Genomic DNA, 17,055 nt, shown 5'->3' with positions numbered 1-17,055 from the left:
TAGCATCGTTCTCCAACAGACCGAGCAATTTGGAATTACTTAGCACTTTTGCTGGAAAACGAGACTCCTTAAGTTTCTAGGCCATATCAAGGAGGAGGGGGGGGGTATAAATTCTTGCTTTTTTATCGCTTGTATAATATTTAACCAAATATATTTTTCAGCAGGTAAATGAATAAAACATAATAGTAACACTGTGCATATATTGTTTTTTTTTTTGTTTGGTTTTTTGGCCTTTTACATTTAGAGTCAAGTGTATTTAACTCCAAGAATAAACACAAGAGAATGGAAGTAAACTTAGAACGGTCATTGTTTAGCACCGTGTAGTTACAACAACAGAAACAAAACTACCTATTTGTAACGGCCGTGCTGCCAGCCCTTGTGGTATTGATGTATCCCCATTGAAATCTTTATATTGTAACAATAGGGGCACCGTCTTAACTTACACTTTGCATTTCCCCTCAATTATGTCGGTTTAAAGGCACATCGGTCACTCCGTTAAACACTGCGTGGTCTGCAGTTAGCAAATCAAATGTAACACATTCATTCATAATGTTTTTGCTTTGTTGGCATTTTTTTATATAAAAATGTAATTATTTGAAATACAGTTTTGCGTTCATGGAGTGCATGCTTATTTAAATATATATATGTGTGTATATATATATATATATATATATATACATATATATATATATATATATATATACATATATATATAAATACTACAATAAAATATTATTTTTACATTTATATTAGTGGACTAATACGGCTATCCCAAGCTTCGTGTGTATGTATGTAAATATGTATATATACATCAACTTTTATGCATTTTGTTTCCATTAAATTAATTTACTATTGGGATTAGACTTTTTCTTTAATCTGCTATGGTGTCTTTTCTTAGCAGTATTAGGCAGTATTCGGTTGCTATGGGGAAGCTCTTTTTTGTGTTTGTATAGAGAGATTCAGTAGACTGCTGGGGGCAAGCATTTCGAGAGGGGTATGTGGGAGGGGGGCTTGAGATCTGGGGGCAACTGGATGCCAGGGAATGCATGAAACACCTGCGAACGTAAGGCCTCGGCTTGTGCTGCTCCCTATAATGCGGATTATATGCACAAATCATACGTTATTTACACCCTGCTGCATCACGATTAGTAATACAAATCCCACAGCATTTACAGAAGTACTCCCGAGCAGTTTGATTTCTGTAATTCTAAAGCAACGCACATATCCAAATTCATCTTAAAAACCCATTAAAATACATTGCAAAAAGTACACTTTTTAATGAGTGTCCCATTAGCATGACATAGTTTTTAGTTCCCATGTCTCAGTATCGCTTGATCCTTCGGGGGTTGAAGAGGTTAAAGACGCCATAGTATTCGATTGTAAAAGAAGTTTCAGAAACGCAGGGAGACATGGCCAGTATTTTTTCCGCCCCCCACTTCCTTCCATAGGCGTGTGTGACCTGTTGCTACTGTGAGATAGTAGGGGGGGAGTGGCGCTGCAATAGGCTGCTGAGAGCTCAACGCGCCGGCCCCTCTGCTAACCACGCCTCTTTTCATGCAAAACCTAGCGGAGGGCTCCCGGCCTTGAGAGGGGAGCCGCGCTCTGATTGGCCGGTAGAAACCCATTTATTCCCTGACAGCCCCCATCACATGGATGGTTGTCTATTAACTTGTTTCAAAAAAGTAGCAGGGCTTGTCAAACGCGCGGGGATGAAAAGTACTTTGCGGGCTGTCTGAGAGGAAAACGGAGCGAGCCTGAGAGTTTGGAAGCTGCACCCACAGCCCGTGCTTTGTGACAGGGGAGAGAACACACGCTCTCCGTGCCCCTTTTTCCGTGTTTTTTTTTTGTTTTTCTTTTCATTCTTATTTTCTTGGCTGAAAAAGGTTTTCGACAAAGGCTGCGTGAATGTACAATATGATGGAAACCGAGCTCAAGCCTCCTGCCCCCCAGCAGAATTCGGGGGGCACGGGGAACTCCAATTCTGCTTCCAACAACCAGAAGAACAGCCCGGACCGAGTCAAGAGACCCATGAACGCCTTCATGGTATGGTCCAGGGGGCAGAGGAGGAAGATGGCCCAGGAGAACCCCAAAATGCACAACTCGGAGATCAGCAAGCGGCTGGGGGCCGAGTGGAAGCTGCTGTCCGAGGCTGAGAAGAGACCCTTCATCGACGAGGCCAAGAGGCTCCGAGCTCTGCACATGAAGGAGCATCCGGATTATAAATACAGGCCGAGGAGGAAAACCAAAACTCTTATGAAGAAGGATAAGTACACTCTGCCAGGGGGCTTGCTGGCTCCTGGGGGCAACAGCATGAGTTCTGGGGTAGGAGTCGGGGCGAGCCTGGGAGCTGGTGTCAACCAGAGGATGGACAGTTATGCCCACATGAACGGCTGGACCAATGGGGGGTATGGCATGATGCAAGAACAGATCGGTTACCCGCAACACCCGGGGCTGAACGCGCACAACGCGGCGCAAATGCAGCCCATGCACCGCTACGATGTCAGCGCCCTCCAGTACAACTCCATGACCAGCTCCCAGACGTACATGAACGGCTCCCCCACCTACAGCATGTCCTACTCCCAGCAAGGAGCCCCAGGCATGACTCTAGGGTCCATGGGCTCCGTGGTAAAGTCAGAGTCCAGCTCCAGCCCGCCTGTAGTCACCTCTTCTTCCCACTCTCGGGCTCCATGTCAGGCTGGAGACCTTCGGGACATGATTAGCATGTACCTACCTGGGGCAGAAGTACCAGAGCCATCTGCCCAAAGCAGACTTCACATGTCTCAGCATTATCAGAGCGCGTCGGTACCAGGCACAGCCATCAATGGCACCCTCCCTCTATCACACATGTGAAACAAAATTACAAAAAAAGCAAACAAAAAAACTTTTAGAGTTTGGACTTCTTTTTTTGTTTTTATTTTGGACTATTTTTGTACAGAGAGAAAAAAATGGGGAGGGAGGGGAAAAATAAGAACTTGTATAGAACCAGAAAAAAAGGAAATTACACAAAAAATTAAAGAGTTCTAGGTAGGAACTTTGAAGAAACCTTTACCAATAATATTTAGAGCTAGCCTCAAAAGTGAAGAAAATGTTTTATTATTAGCCAGCAACTTTTGTACAGTATTTATCACGTTAAACATGGCGCTCTACATGCCCATTGTTTGCCAATCTTTTTTAAAGTATTTAGGTCAAGACAGCCTGGAATTAGAAAATGCTGCGAAATTGGGGGACATTTTTTGTTTCAAATTTGGACATTTTAGTTTAGTTTTTAATTGTACAAAAAAAAAAGACAAAAATACAGGACGATTGCTTACAACAACAAAAAAATATTTTGTTTTTTTAATTTTTAAAAAGGGTAAAAAAAATTCTACTCATTGTTAAAAGCTAAAATGACTCCAAAAATGTTAATTTATAATTCGCTGTTTTAAAATATTCTCATCCTGTTCAGATAAAAAAAAAGAGCGATATGAAAACTACTGTGTTTGAAATATTTTCTTATGGTTTGTAAAAATTCTGTAAATTTATTGTGCTGATATTTTAAGTTTTTTCTTCTTTTTCTTTTCAGTAGATGTATTTTAAAATTCTCGGCTCTGTATTATAACAATCAGTTTGCCGAAAGTCCGTGTATATATATATGAACTAATACCACCATATAACAGAAACAATTTCAATTTTAAGTTTTTACACCATTATGCACAGTTTGAGATAAATAAATTTTTGAAATATGGAATCTGAAATCACATTGAGTCTTTGATTTATTTATAGAACTGATAACAAATTCTAACGAAAGAAAATGCATTAATTGTATTATTTAGCAAGATACCCTTGGCACTAAGGTATTTAACCCTTTCTTCCTCTTGTGTTTAAAGTAGATAATTTGATGTTTAATTTTTAAAATGAACAATTTGATGTAAATACTGCATGCTCTATAAGATACAATGTAAGTATGCCGCATCTTATAATGTAACTGTATTTAAAGTCCCCACATACTCTTACTTTCTTAGCTTAATGGATACATTTTAATAATAGAGTAATCTTAATGTTTTTACAATGATCATTGGGGATGACAAGGAGCCAGCATAATGAGACCTGCATCTCTATACAAGGTAAATGCTGCTTTGACATTTGGTGATAAAGTGGATGAGTGCAATGCAGCCATCAAGCAACCTTCTACTGTGTGTTGTCAATGTAGAAGAACAAACCTTATCTGTATTGCAAACAAATTGCACCTATTACAGCTGTTTAACCCTATTTCTAAATTGCCAGTGGGGTCCAAAACTGGATCATATCTCCAGCTGATAACAAGCAAATAAAGAAGCCTCTCCTGGGCCAAATTACAGAGGAAATCTCCAAGTTCAGAGGTAGAGTTTTATTTTTATTTAAAGTTATATAATTATGCTTTCTGATCTGTGGCAAATGGCTTAACCATGTTTCTTTTTTAAGGCATGACATATCAAAAAGCAAGGCCAAGTGTGCTCACTGTAAATCTAATGTGACGCACACATCAGGTTTCCAGCTAAAATTCCCATTATGCTCAGTTAACCTAGTATTGACTGAGGATAGTGAGAGTTGCAGACCAAAGCAGATAAAATATTACCTATAGCTTTTAAATGAACGAAAAGACTTGTTAAACCACCCAACTGACTGTTCTTCGCACTTTGAAAGACAGACTTTCACTGAATGAATGTATGGAGTGTTTATTAGGGGATCTGATCTGCTCTTTTAATATTGATTTGTAATCACAAGCTGACATAGAAACCAATATTCTTAATAATCTCTTTAAGTTGACAGGTGGTTATGTCTTGAAAAATGCCGGGCCCTTATAGTGACTTTTATTTAATGTTTATTGAATACAAAATATACCTTATTTTGTGCTAACTTGTTTGAGCAAAGGGAGTTATTTGGCTAGTATTTCTGGCACTGAAATATAAAGCTCTGTGCCTCTTCATATGACCTGAAATATTAAGATGCATTGTAGGCCTCTGTTGCAGCAAGAGTATCTTACAGGATTTTTGGTTAATGTTTAAATTAGTTGTGGTAAAATGCAGTTAACTTTAAAATAAGTGAACTGCACCCATAGTTTTTGTTGATTTCGTGACTTTTATGAAATTTAATAAAATACTTTACCCCATGTTTTCCTATTTAAATCAGTTAATATATGGAAATATAATTATTGCAGTGTAGAATCATTTTATCAGCAGTCACCTTGTGTTTTAGTAGGGGAAGGTCATCAGTCTAAACATCCTTGAGATTTATTTCTCTGTATTTTTAAATATATATTTCACCAGATCAGTGGTTTCGATAATTATTTCAGTAATAATGTAATTCACTGTAATTAATGCACCTGTTCTAGAATTTCCTATTGATGCGAATTGAGATAGCATGTATGGTGGGACTCACTTGTTAGGTTATCGAAATGTATTTAAATTTGGTGACTTTTCTTTTTTTGTGGTTTTTTAATACTCCATAACAGTATAACTCTAGTAGTGAGAAGGCTAGTACCAAAATTGGTGACTGCAGAATCAAACGCATAAAATATAAGACAAATTATGTTTGAATTATACATATTTGAAATATTGAACTATGTGTGTATGTATATATGTGCGTGTCTGTATGTATATGTATATATATATATATATATATATATATATATATATATATACATATACATATACATATACATATACACGCACATACATAGATACATAATGAGAAGAGATGTTTTCTGGCTTTTCACCTCAAACTCTGAGTGATTATCCCTGGCATGGTATCCCTGTTTGCTTGCAGCAATGTTTAAATAACCTTACAGAGTGTTTAAAGGAATCCAAGGATACGATTACAGTTTCCCTTGCGAGTTTTACAAGGTTTTTAAGAGTGGTAAAATATGTTGCTGCACGAAAGAGAGTAGATTAGCAGTCTTCCTTGCCAAGGCAGAATAGCTGGTAATACATACAGTCTCAAGGGACACAAGCTCACATTAACAGCTAAATGAATATTTGACAAGGGCTCACTCTGATGCATTATTACTGCAAACGCGTCCCTACTGGACTTCCAAAAGGGCCATAGGGCATCGGCGCAATTCATTATTAATACCGTTTCTCGTCGTACGGCTGTCTGAAACAGCGGCCGTGTTTTACAGTCGGGGTTCTCCAGAATATGTAGAATGTTCTGCACAAAGTTAGTAACTCCTTGTATCTCTGATCTTTGTATATAAATCGTAATCAGGATATTAAGGTTAAATGGATTCTTTCTGTAATAGGCTATGGGTTTATGGGTATGGTTTATATTCTGTAAATATCTATCTATCTATCTATCTATCTATCTATCTATCTATCTATCTATCTATCTATCTATCTATCTATGTTTGGATAGGCTTCTTAAAACTATGATCACCTTCCGAAGTCATTCAGGTTTGACTGACTTTTGTGCTGAAACTGAATTGACAGTTTGTGAGCTGCCAGTTTTCTCACATTAAAAAGTGATCATCGCCCTAGGGGGGAAAGCTGCTCCGCTTTGCCACAAAGTGATGCTCTCTGTTCTTTTACTGGGGGATTTAATCAATGGCCCCCAAATCCCAGCTAACTGCTGGCATACTAGATTTGATCACCCCCCTGTTCAGTGCCTCTGATATTGTCTACAATTTCCATGAGTGAGGTCTTCACAAAATGTATATATATATGTGTGTGTGCATATATATATATACATATATATATATATATATATATATATATATATATATATATATATACATACATATTAGTATATATATCGATGCATATTGTATGTACATAGGCGTCGCCTTTATTGCAAGCAGTACAGTGTACTTTGTTGTGGTAATTTTAGTCTTAATTATTGTATAGGGACAGTGTAGGGTCTTGCATCAAAGCACCTAAACACAACCAGGAATGTGGGTAATTTCGTTTTTGCTGTGTTTTACATATATACTATGTGGGGCTTAAAATGAAAAGACGAAAAAAAAACACGTTTGAATACATGCAAATATTGAATTACAGGCGTATTTACATAGGTATATGCACATTTAAGAAAAAATATAAATATATATTTGTGTATATCTATAGATATATAGATATATATCTATATATCTATAGATATATAGATATATATAGATAGATAGATATACACACACACATACACTCTAAAACAAAGAATTCATTTCATTCCCACTAATTGACGCATTCGCATTATGTGTGCCTTTTTGAAATGATTATTTTGCCAAGCATTTTACTGGGAATTTCTTTTGTGGGACATTTTCCTCAGAAGAAGGCCTGTGTTAAAAAGCGCACCTGCTTGCATGCATTTTTTATTTACCTAGTACTGTCTGGAAGTTTTACTCTCATCAATCGGATCGGGCGATCCGTGAATAAAATATAAGTGAACCAACATTCTAGTGCCCCAAGTATAAAGAAAGTGCCAGTTTTGGGTGACGTCAGCAGGTCCAGATGACTGCCTGCCTTTGGTGCTGCTGAAACAAAAAAAGAAAAAAACCCACCACACATGCACACACATATGCCACCAATTCCTAATGGGGCCAAACTGGACACATTTAGTAAAACAAACACAAATAGTGTTATAAACGAATTACGACTTACGATATATGGGTTTTATATATATATATATATATATATATATATATATATATATTTACTTTAATGCCGCAATTCATTAGCTTTGAACACAAATAGTAAATGTTTTCTTTTCATTCGCAGGGTCTTGATGAACACTGTGCCCAGTATTCAGATGTCTAATTTATGTGTGAATTGGGGTAGCAAAATAAAACCAATCCCCCCCAAAAATCAGACAAGGGCTAGTTGATTTAGCCAAGATTGTTGCGATATTTGTATTCCATCGTAATGTTCGCTATTCTATACAGGGGGACAGAAACAGTAATATTTGCATTCATTTTATGTAATATAGGACTTTCTTTTGCGTACTAAATTTATAATCTGGAAGGCTCTTAAATGTGTCATTCTGCATTCTCTTGGAATGATGGTTTTTTTAAGCTCTTACAAATTGCGAAATTGCCGAAGACAGAGAAATAATGAATGTATTGAAGGAAGCAGTATATTTCTCGGGAGACCCTTATCATCACGCAGCAGACTGACTGATCCCCCCTGCTTTATGCTAATAACCCAAATGACGTCACGTAATTCTTGGGGAAATCAGTGTAGAAATTATTTTCGCGTAAATATTGTTCTTAGTGCTTGTGTTGCTATTTTCTATAACTTTCTATACAGATGTCGAAAAACAATGTTTTATATATAGAGTATATTTATATAGAGAGAGTTTTATATATAGAGTATATGTGTTAAATTAATTTTGATTGATTATATGGTGGATTTGAAACGTGATACACATATTATAGTCAGTATTGTATTACATTTTTATGGACAGATTAGTGTGAAAGTTGAGAGACTCCGTTTCCAGTTCTTGCAGAAATTAGACACTGGTGACATTATATATTTCTTTCTTTCAAATTATATAATTCCTTATGTAAGTATCCCGGTGGTAATTAATAGTATTTTTGCAAACGAACAGACCAAAACTTATTAATATATACAGATATAAGCCCTGACTTTCATTGAACTTATTTTTGTTGCTTGCACATTTGATTTTTTTCTTTTGCGTGGCTTACTATACTTGGTCGTTTCTACCATTTTAAGCCCATTTGCGGTTGAAAATCAACAAGTATTATATCTACATAACGGGCCTTATTTCGTTTAACATTTTTTTTTTTGTCAAAGCCCTCAGAGACAAGTTACAATGTCAATTCGTTTTATTGAGAAATCTGTTTAAAAATTGTAATTCTCTAATAATTATGTATAATAAAATAATACTTTTGATCATTAATAATTTGAACAACTATAATACATGTCCACATTTCTTTATTAATTTCTATAATACATATATTGCATTTATAATTTAGTAATCGAAAAGCTGGCACACGCACTTGAGAATTAGATGGGTGTGTAAATGAAATACCAGTGTACATTAAATTCGTTTTATAGTTATTATACATAATGTATTAGTCATTCTCACTGGAAACGGAGGCTGTCTTCTGTTCTGTGACCTGGCACTTGTAATGGTCCCTAAATCTGAAATCACTTTATAGGTTTGACAAATTCAAGCCATAAATTATGTCTGGTAATGAGAGGGCAGTCCTTATGGTTTTGCTGTCAACTTGCATATGTTGGTAATTTTAAAAATCTATATATCAATTTAGTGGAAATAGGTTGAATTATTACCCTACTATATATTTTAATTGGTCGATTACTTAACCTTTTAGAGCTAGTACATGGGTAGGGTACATGCTCTGTTACTAATGATATCCCAAATGATCTGAAAATATATGTCATTGTGGGGTTTCTGTAACCCTTTCTGAGGAGCTGGACTCATTTCTAGCTGAAAAGCAGGGAGAAATGGGATGAATTGAGTGCTGTCAGAGATGCCTTCTATTTGAACAATCTTTTTTTTTCTGGTGAATACCAGTAGCTCAGTTATCTAGTGCAGGTGCAGTGGGGCTGGGGGATGGGATGGGAGAGAGGGGGGACTGTGTTTTCAGCCAAAAAAGCACATTCTCCACAATAGACCACACACTGCCAGCCAGCATGGCATCTACTCACACTTTCAGGGATTTTTTTTTTCTCCAACCCTAGTTTTGGTTCACAAAGTTGCTATAGAGTAGCAACAGCAAGGGTTCTTTAATAAACATTTGTCACTTGTATGACAAACACAGAATCTGTCACAATTTCATCGGAAGCTGCATTTTCACTAATGCTTATTTATCTATCTATGTTATTACTTAGTTATAAGATATATATAACATATATACGTGTTCCGTTTTCTTTCCTTATCATACTCGTTCACCTGTTCTAAGCCAAGACCGTTAACCCCTTGTGTGCCAGAGCCCAGTAGGTAAGCGTGTTATGTCTGCCATTGTCGCTAGTATGCGGGCTTCATCTGTCTTCTCTCCGTTTAAAACTGCTGGGGACGGATTAGGGCTCTTTGGGTAGATTTGCTGGAGCATTGCGCTGCGAAAATTGCTTCTTGTTTGCTTGTTAAAAACCCATGTATCCGTAAAAAAAAAGTTTTATCTGAGAATAAATGGGAGCCACTTTTAGTTCACAATCAAACGATTGAATACGTAGCGAAAATGACATTTTTTAATTGTTTTTGCAGAAGATTTTTTTTCTCTTTAATGATTTTTGTTTTATTGTATGAAAATCAGGATTATTTCGCATAAGATCTCCATACGAAATGTTCTGTTTTCTGTTACAGGTGGCATTCTTCATCTTCTCTGGTTCCTTAAATATACGGGGCATATTTTGGTACCTTGACTTTGGAGGGGAAAGTAATTTTAATTGCAAGCTTTTTCCAAGACTTCTGCCTGGAATAGGGGTTTATGCATCTATCCCTAAGGTATGCTTTCCATACATATAATGTATAATAATATAATGAAAAAATCTTGTTACCATATAAAATTTAACCCTAAATGTACAGTTGCCCAAATTCACGTAGCAGCTTTAATGTTGTATACAAAGCTAAGTGAGCCTCTAACTAATTATCTTGGTATCAGAAGGGTGTGTATTGCAAGGGTTATCATTTTTAAGGCTCCCTCATTATTATATTTTGGTTTATGCAATAAACTCATTCACTCTTCAATCAATGTCTGGAATATCAATCTTTTTTATAATTTGTCCAAATTATAGATGCACACCAAATCGGTCCTTCCCACCACAGTAAAAATGCTTGGGACCTCTACTATATATTAAATATTATGTACTAGTTCAAGTTGTATCCTGAAATAATTTAGTAAATATGAGTCGTCGACTTAACCCTTGCCGTGCCAGATTGCGGCATTGCTTACTCCGCTTGACTCTTTTAAGGTGTCTTCGGCCCCTACAACAGGGTCATCAGGGCTACTAATGGGAGTTAATATGATCATTATGGAAATATAATAGAAGATAATTGGCCTATTTTTCTGAACAACAATGTATTGCACAATAGCTTTATTATTTAATAAATTCAGCCCTTTAGTTGAAAGGCCCCAACAGGGAAGACCTTTCTTTATAGCTGGAGTTGAGAAAGAACAATAGCAATCTAATTGTGGATATTTCCTAAGATGACTTGGGGAAATGAACTGTTTATACTGGGAGAGACCCTCAGATGTGTGTGTGTGTTTTTTTTTTTTGCCAATCTCTATTGCTCTCTCCTCCCAGTATACACAATGTGGGATTTATGGAAGATTGGGCTACATTCAGCGCCTAGCAACACACTGGATGTTCTCAGAACAAATACACTCTTCATGGCTCCAGTTTAAATATCTGGGGCTTGGAAATGTGTACACATCAGCCCCCAGCAAGGGAAATGACCTATTCAATTTCTTAACAAGTAGACAATTCTCATTGCACTAAAACCAGCGCATGGCAAAACGTTATCTGACATAAGCGAAAATGATTAATATATATATATATATATATATATATATATATATATATATATATTAAAGTACTGAAGATGTCAAAAAGATTCTTAAAAATTAAAGCAAGTTTTATTTATATTAGATTATCATTGTTATAATCTATTATTATTATTATTATTATTATTATTATTTATTTTGTGGTTGTTTTATATTTTGCGCTGCTTAATGATTAAAACACCCTGCACCCCTCTTGTATTATTTGGGAAAAGCCAGGACTTTTAAAAATTCCAGCTACCTTATACATTTAGTGTGATGCTACACCCTTTCATCAGATCCAGTGCTTCTGGGCTGAGATTCACACTGTGCTACCTGTTGGTGAACAAGTCACATAGGTGAGAGCCATTCAGAAGGGAACTTTCCCCCTATGTGGAGTTGTGAATAACGCTGATCCCTCTCCCTGGCCCTGCTGCTTCACCCCAAGCGTGAAACAATGTCAGCTTTGATGCACTTTAAGCAGGGACAGCATGGGACTCCGATGATGTATGGCATTCTTCATCCTAGTGCATCGGATCCCCGGAGAAGCAGGAAGGAGGGAGGAGGAGGGGGCAAGAGTAAATGCATAATAACACTGAGCATCTTTAACTCTCTGAGTGTTTTCTTCTACTTTGTTTCACTGTTTGCCTCCTATACAAAATATTTTAAAACAGACACACAATCCATTCGAGATCACTGATTGATTCGCGCGTTAAAATACCGCATGCGTTAACTACAACACACCGTATAGTCACCAAAAACTTGCTACAGAAGCGTTGTATAAAAATTATTATTGATTTTTTTTCCAATACCAGTCCAGTTTTCCGAATACAAGTTTTTCCCTATTTTTCATTTGCTAACTATGTAAAATTAATAATTCACTTATTTTTGCAGATGATTACTGATAATGAACATTATTTGTAGATTAAAATTATTTACAATGCACTACTGAATGCCTAGCCTGCAATTATGCATATTAAGCACAATATTGCATTTTCACAACTAAAATATTCAGGAATACCTTGAACGTATTATTTCCCAAAGAATTTGTGAATTTGAAAGAAACACCTGGGATGAAATAAAAATGCGAAACAAAATTAGTTACTTATATGCAGTTAAAAAAGCGATACGTATATGTGAAGTCTGCTCCAGTTTACAGATAATGTACTAAATTTTACACCTTAGAAAACCAAACAAACAAACAAAAAAAAACAAATAGCCTCGCATCCTTGGAAAGTAAATAAAGTCAAGTTCTATAGCATGAAATTCCCGGACCAGAAGAGTCAATACCATAAATCCTTTAAGTAATTTACAATTAAATGCACACTTAAAAAAGAAAAAAAAAAATCCCAGCATTAACCCTTTCGGGGTTGTGTGTAATCTTCCCATCTCTTCTGCAATACATTGTTTTAAATGTAGCTAACCAATATGGCTTATTTGTGCTAAAAAAATGATGATTTTTGCGCGTTTATAATTAAATCCAAATCGAAATATCAAAGCGATGGCGCGCAAGAGTCAAAAACAACGTTTCGGCAGATCTGTGTAATGGTGATTTGTAGCAGGGTAGGGAGCACAGACAGAAAATACCCTGCAGGTGCACGCTGTAACCCTGCCATCCGGACTTTAATGTAGATTACTCTCCAATTCGTTTGATCAGGCTTTGAAACCTTTTACAATTGCCTGTGACGAACTGACAGCTTTTTTTCCCCTGTCTTTGAATAATGTCTTGAGGCTAAATCCCCTAGGGCCTGAAGATTCATGCACATAGACATTATACATTTCAGAGTGGGGTTTCGGGATACCAACTTGTGGATGCGATACTTCCGAGCCTTTAAACAAAAAAAAAAAATCAGACTAAATCATAGATAGTGCCCCCGGTGTCCCCTAAATACAAGAGTGGTAGGAATACCCAAATTAATTTTTATCAATTTTAATTAAACCACTTATTTTTGTATAGTTTTTAAATTTGCATTTATTTTACTATTTTTTTCTCCTGTACATTCATACGCAATTTATATGCACACATTCACAGAGAGATAGATTTATAGATAGATATACACACATACATATATCTCCTTGATTTTTTTTGTTTATTTCCTTTTTTCGTTTATCAGATATTTGGGAAGATCATGCCTTCAGTTTTTTATTCTCCACTTAGAATTTTCCTAATAAAACTGTTATAGGCGAAGACAATAGAGATGCTGTTATACTTCAGATGGCAAAGGGTTACACATCAATAAATGTCACATTTGCCCACTGCAAAAGTTTTCTCAGTCTCCTTTTATTCCCAGCAGGGGAGAGGAGGGGAGGGCACTCCCATTCATTACCCAGCACCAGGCAGGGGCAGTTCTGCAGAATGGTCCTAGTTTTGGCCGACGAAGTAGGGAATTTTCCAACAGCAGTCCCCTTTGTTCTCTGGGTCTCCTTCCCAATTTCAGACATCCCCAAGTTTGTTTGTTAGTGACGCTATTGCCATCTGGCATGTCCTATTTTCCAAAGGATATAAATCAGAAAAGCATCAAAATCATTTAAGTAAAAATAACCAAAAATGCTGATTTATTTCCTTTAAAATGATCCCATGATGTTGAACACATCGAAAATGTATCATTTTCTGGAGGTGGAAATCATATTTGCGTCTGTGGTCTGGTGAAATAGATCATACGGTACTTTACTGAATTGGTTAATGATAACGAGATGGGACATGTGCTATTATTAGTAATCAGATTAGAAGTAGGTCATTAGCTGGCTTCTAATGTTAGGGAATGTACAATCACACATAAAGGCCCAATAATCTCCTATCACTGTGCCTGTAATCTCTAATCTGGTGCATAATACATTTCACCGTCTATTTAAAATTTAATTGCATCCAAGGAAGATTTAGCTAAAACCGCTCACTAAATCGATGCTCACACAATTGATGTGCCCTTAAAAGTGCAACACAACGAATGCACAGACTATTGAGGAGGGGTGGCATGTGCGTGGTGTAACTCTATGTGCCAGAGGCAATAGGCAAATTTAGACAAGATTGTGTTTTAATCTGACAAAGGCTCCAAGTGTTCGTATTCCAATCGACTCCCTGCTAAACGCTGGAAGTGGATAACTGCTTTATGGTCTGGCTCTGGAATAATTTAACCATTTCAGTACCTGTAGAACTCTAGTCACTCCTCTTGTTTCCAAGTATTTAACAGTAAATAAAATTAAACTTTTGCAAAGACATTTAGTTCTGTGTGTTCTTACATGGGAAATTCCCTTTTATTTGCAACTTCTTATTCCTAATTGTTTTTTTGGCTTATTCTCAATTACATTGGCTCTGTGCATTTTTAGAAAAACATTCAAATAATACATGTTACAATGGGATGTTATATAGCTAAAATAATATTATAAATGTTCTCAGGTCCTACAATGAGGTTGATTCCAGGTTGAGAAGTGGTTCTTCTTAAGTATTTACACGTATTCCTATTCGTTAGAGCTCCTGCCACAAGCTTCAATAATAATATATTGATATAACCGATACTTGGTAGAAATTTATTAACCCTGGATTAAGGCTACAAAATGACACTCAATCTCACATCTGATCAAAAAGAACAACTTGTTCAGTTGGCATCGCGATCCTATTTTATATTATAAAGTGGCTTTGGACAAATTGTAGATTCTAAATTAAATAAATGCGTTTATAATAAGTGATCATTAGGATGGTTATGTTAAATATACCCAATTATGTGCATGACTTGCTGGTAACAGTAGCTCCCTTTTTGCGGGCTGATCCCTTATTCACTAACTATAGCCTGCTGGGGAAACGTGATTATACTACATCCATAGATTACCATGGGCTTCACCGGCCTAATTAATGCCTCACTGTTGCCCACAGACCCTGAACAGCCCCTTTGCTATGATTTTCACTAGAGATAGTAGAGAAATGTTCCAAGTAAGGCTTGTTTGGGATTTAACCATTACAATTGTGATGGAAGCTGTGTTGTAATATATATATATATATATATATATATATATATATATATATTACAACACAGATTTTTGAGATTTGTGAGGGAAAAAACAAGCCTTCTAATAATGCTTCTGCTGTATATGTATATATATATATATATATATATATACAGCAGAAGCATTATTAGAAGGCTTGTTTTTTCCCTCACAAATCTCATGGTGCTGCCATAACCACAAGGGTTAGGCGCATGCAAATAAGGTCAACAATGATCACTATATATATATATATATATATAGTTACAAAATTATATTACATACCCTATATTACATACCCTAAAATCTAGGGGTGTCTAACGGTATAATATCATATTTACCTAAAAATTTAAATGGTTAATATAGTTTAATATCAGAATATAAATATCCTCTAAAATAGTATAGGAATCGCTCATAGTGTTTTTTATTAAACTATTTATGCGCTAAAAGTGATTTTCTGTTTTTATTTGAATAGCCTTAAAATAGTAATACATTTTTAAAATATTTTTTTTCTTAGATCTAAATGTGCTGTTTTCTAGAAGACAGGACACAGATGCCCCGAAGTGTGCACCCCCACACTGGGATCCAGCACAACTGAATGGGGAGAATGACACAGAATGTACCCTGGATCACATGGATCAATGAATGAGACTCCATACTGTGTTCTGTTCCTGTGTTTGACACTTGGGAGATCCTCACCGACCCCCTCCACTCTATGCTTAAGCCCACCATAACCTTATCATTTCACGGTGACCACTGAAGAAGGTGCTGTTTGTTATGCTAATTTTGAAATTTGAAATGAGGGGTGTTTGTAACAAGCCAAAGATCTGACTTACAAAAATCCAATATTTAATTACTACTGTACATTGTTATCCAGAAAGTAGAAATTACAATTGGCAATACTTGCAATAAATATATTTTACTATAAAATGCTAAGCATACTTATTCAGTAAAACAAATGACAATACCTTGTCCAGGTTATATATATATATATATATATAATAAATATAGCTATTGACCTTTTTGGTTTTATAAGGGCTCTGGCGATCTGATGAACTAGAATCTTTCATGTTCGCTAGAATTCCCTTTTGTTTGTTAGAGTGTTACAGGTGAACACCACTTGTTTAAACACTTCCATGCAGATATAAGAAATAGTACCATTTTGCATTAAAGGGGCAATTGAAATGCATAACACCTATCTCTAACCTCACCCCATCCTCTCTCTCTGTTGTATTGTCTTTCAGTCTCTGTTTATTCACTGGGTGGTGATTTGCACACCTTTTCAGGAACTATCTCCTAATAAGACTGACCTTGGCTGTCTATCTTGGTATTTCACATACTGTATGCAGGTTGTGTTGCTTAAATCACTTTCTGAACACTTAGACAGCATAAACCCCACTGATGGAAACGTGGAATGGAATGACACAGTCCCTCTATACTAGGGATGGGCAATTTGGGGGCCTTAGACTTAAGGCAAGTTCGCACGCTGATCAGGTAACAACAGAACAAGAGGGCTATTGGAGTGGGGTTAGTTATCTGTCTTTTCTACAGACCACAGCTCTGGCACTCCCAGCTTGTTACTGTGTCCCCTGATAGAAATGTCAGCTGCT

At 36.3% G+C, this 17,055-nt stretch overlaps 1 protein-coding gene and 1 long non-coding RNA gene across 2 annotated transcripts in view; both read left to right on the top strand.

Moving 5' to 3' along the window:
- The window catches only part of LOC128484649 (uncharacterized), a 209,814-nt gene extending 193,421 nt beyond the window's left edge, over positions 1–16,393 (top strand). Inside the window, exons 5-7 of the long non-coding RNA XR_008351183.1 lie at positions 4,264–4,358; positions 10,294–10,434; positions 15,963–16,393. This is a non-coding gene — a long non-coding RNA (uncharacterized LOC128484649). The remainder of the gene's footprint in view (positions 1–4,263; positions 4,359–10,293; positions 10,435–15,962) is intronic.
- Positions 1,838–3,734, top strand: SOX2 (SRY-box transcription factor 2). The gene has a single exon (XM_053461120.1). It carries the CDS (start codon positions 1,906–1,908, stop codon positions 2,848–2,850), a length of 945 nt encoding a protein of 314 aa, XP_053317095.1. The 5' UTR covers positions 1,838–1,905; the 3' UTR covers positions 2,851–3,734.
- Positions 16,394–17,055: the final 662 nt, after the last annotated feature.

The sequence above is a fragment of the Spea bombifrons genome, chromosome 3 (assembly GCF_027358695.1).
Source record: "Spea bombifrons isolate aSpeBom1 chromosome 3, aSpeBom1.2.pri, whole genome shotgun sequence".
In the NCBI taxonomy this organism is placed as follows: domain Eukaryota; kingdom Metazoa; phylum Chordata; class Amphibia; order Anura; family Pelobatidae; genus Spea; species Spea bombifrons.
Note: the sequence above shows the minus strand (reverse complement) of the source record. Positions and strands in the feature narration are given on the sequence as shown.

Bases quoted from the DNA above. Each gene is read 5' to 3' on its own strand.
- SOX2 (XM_053461120.1), top strand. From the start codon at position 1,906: ATGTACAATATGATGGAAACCGAGCTCAAGCCTCCTGCCCCCCAGCAG.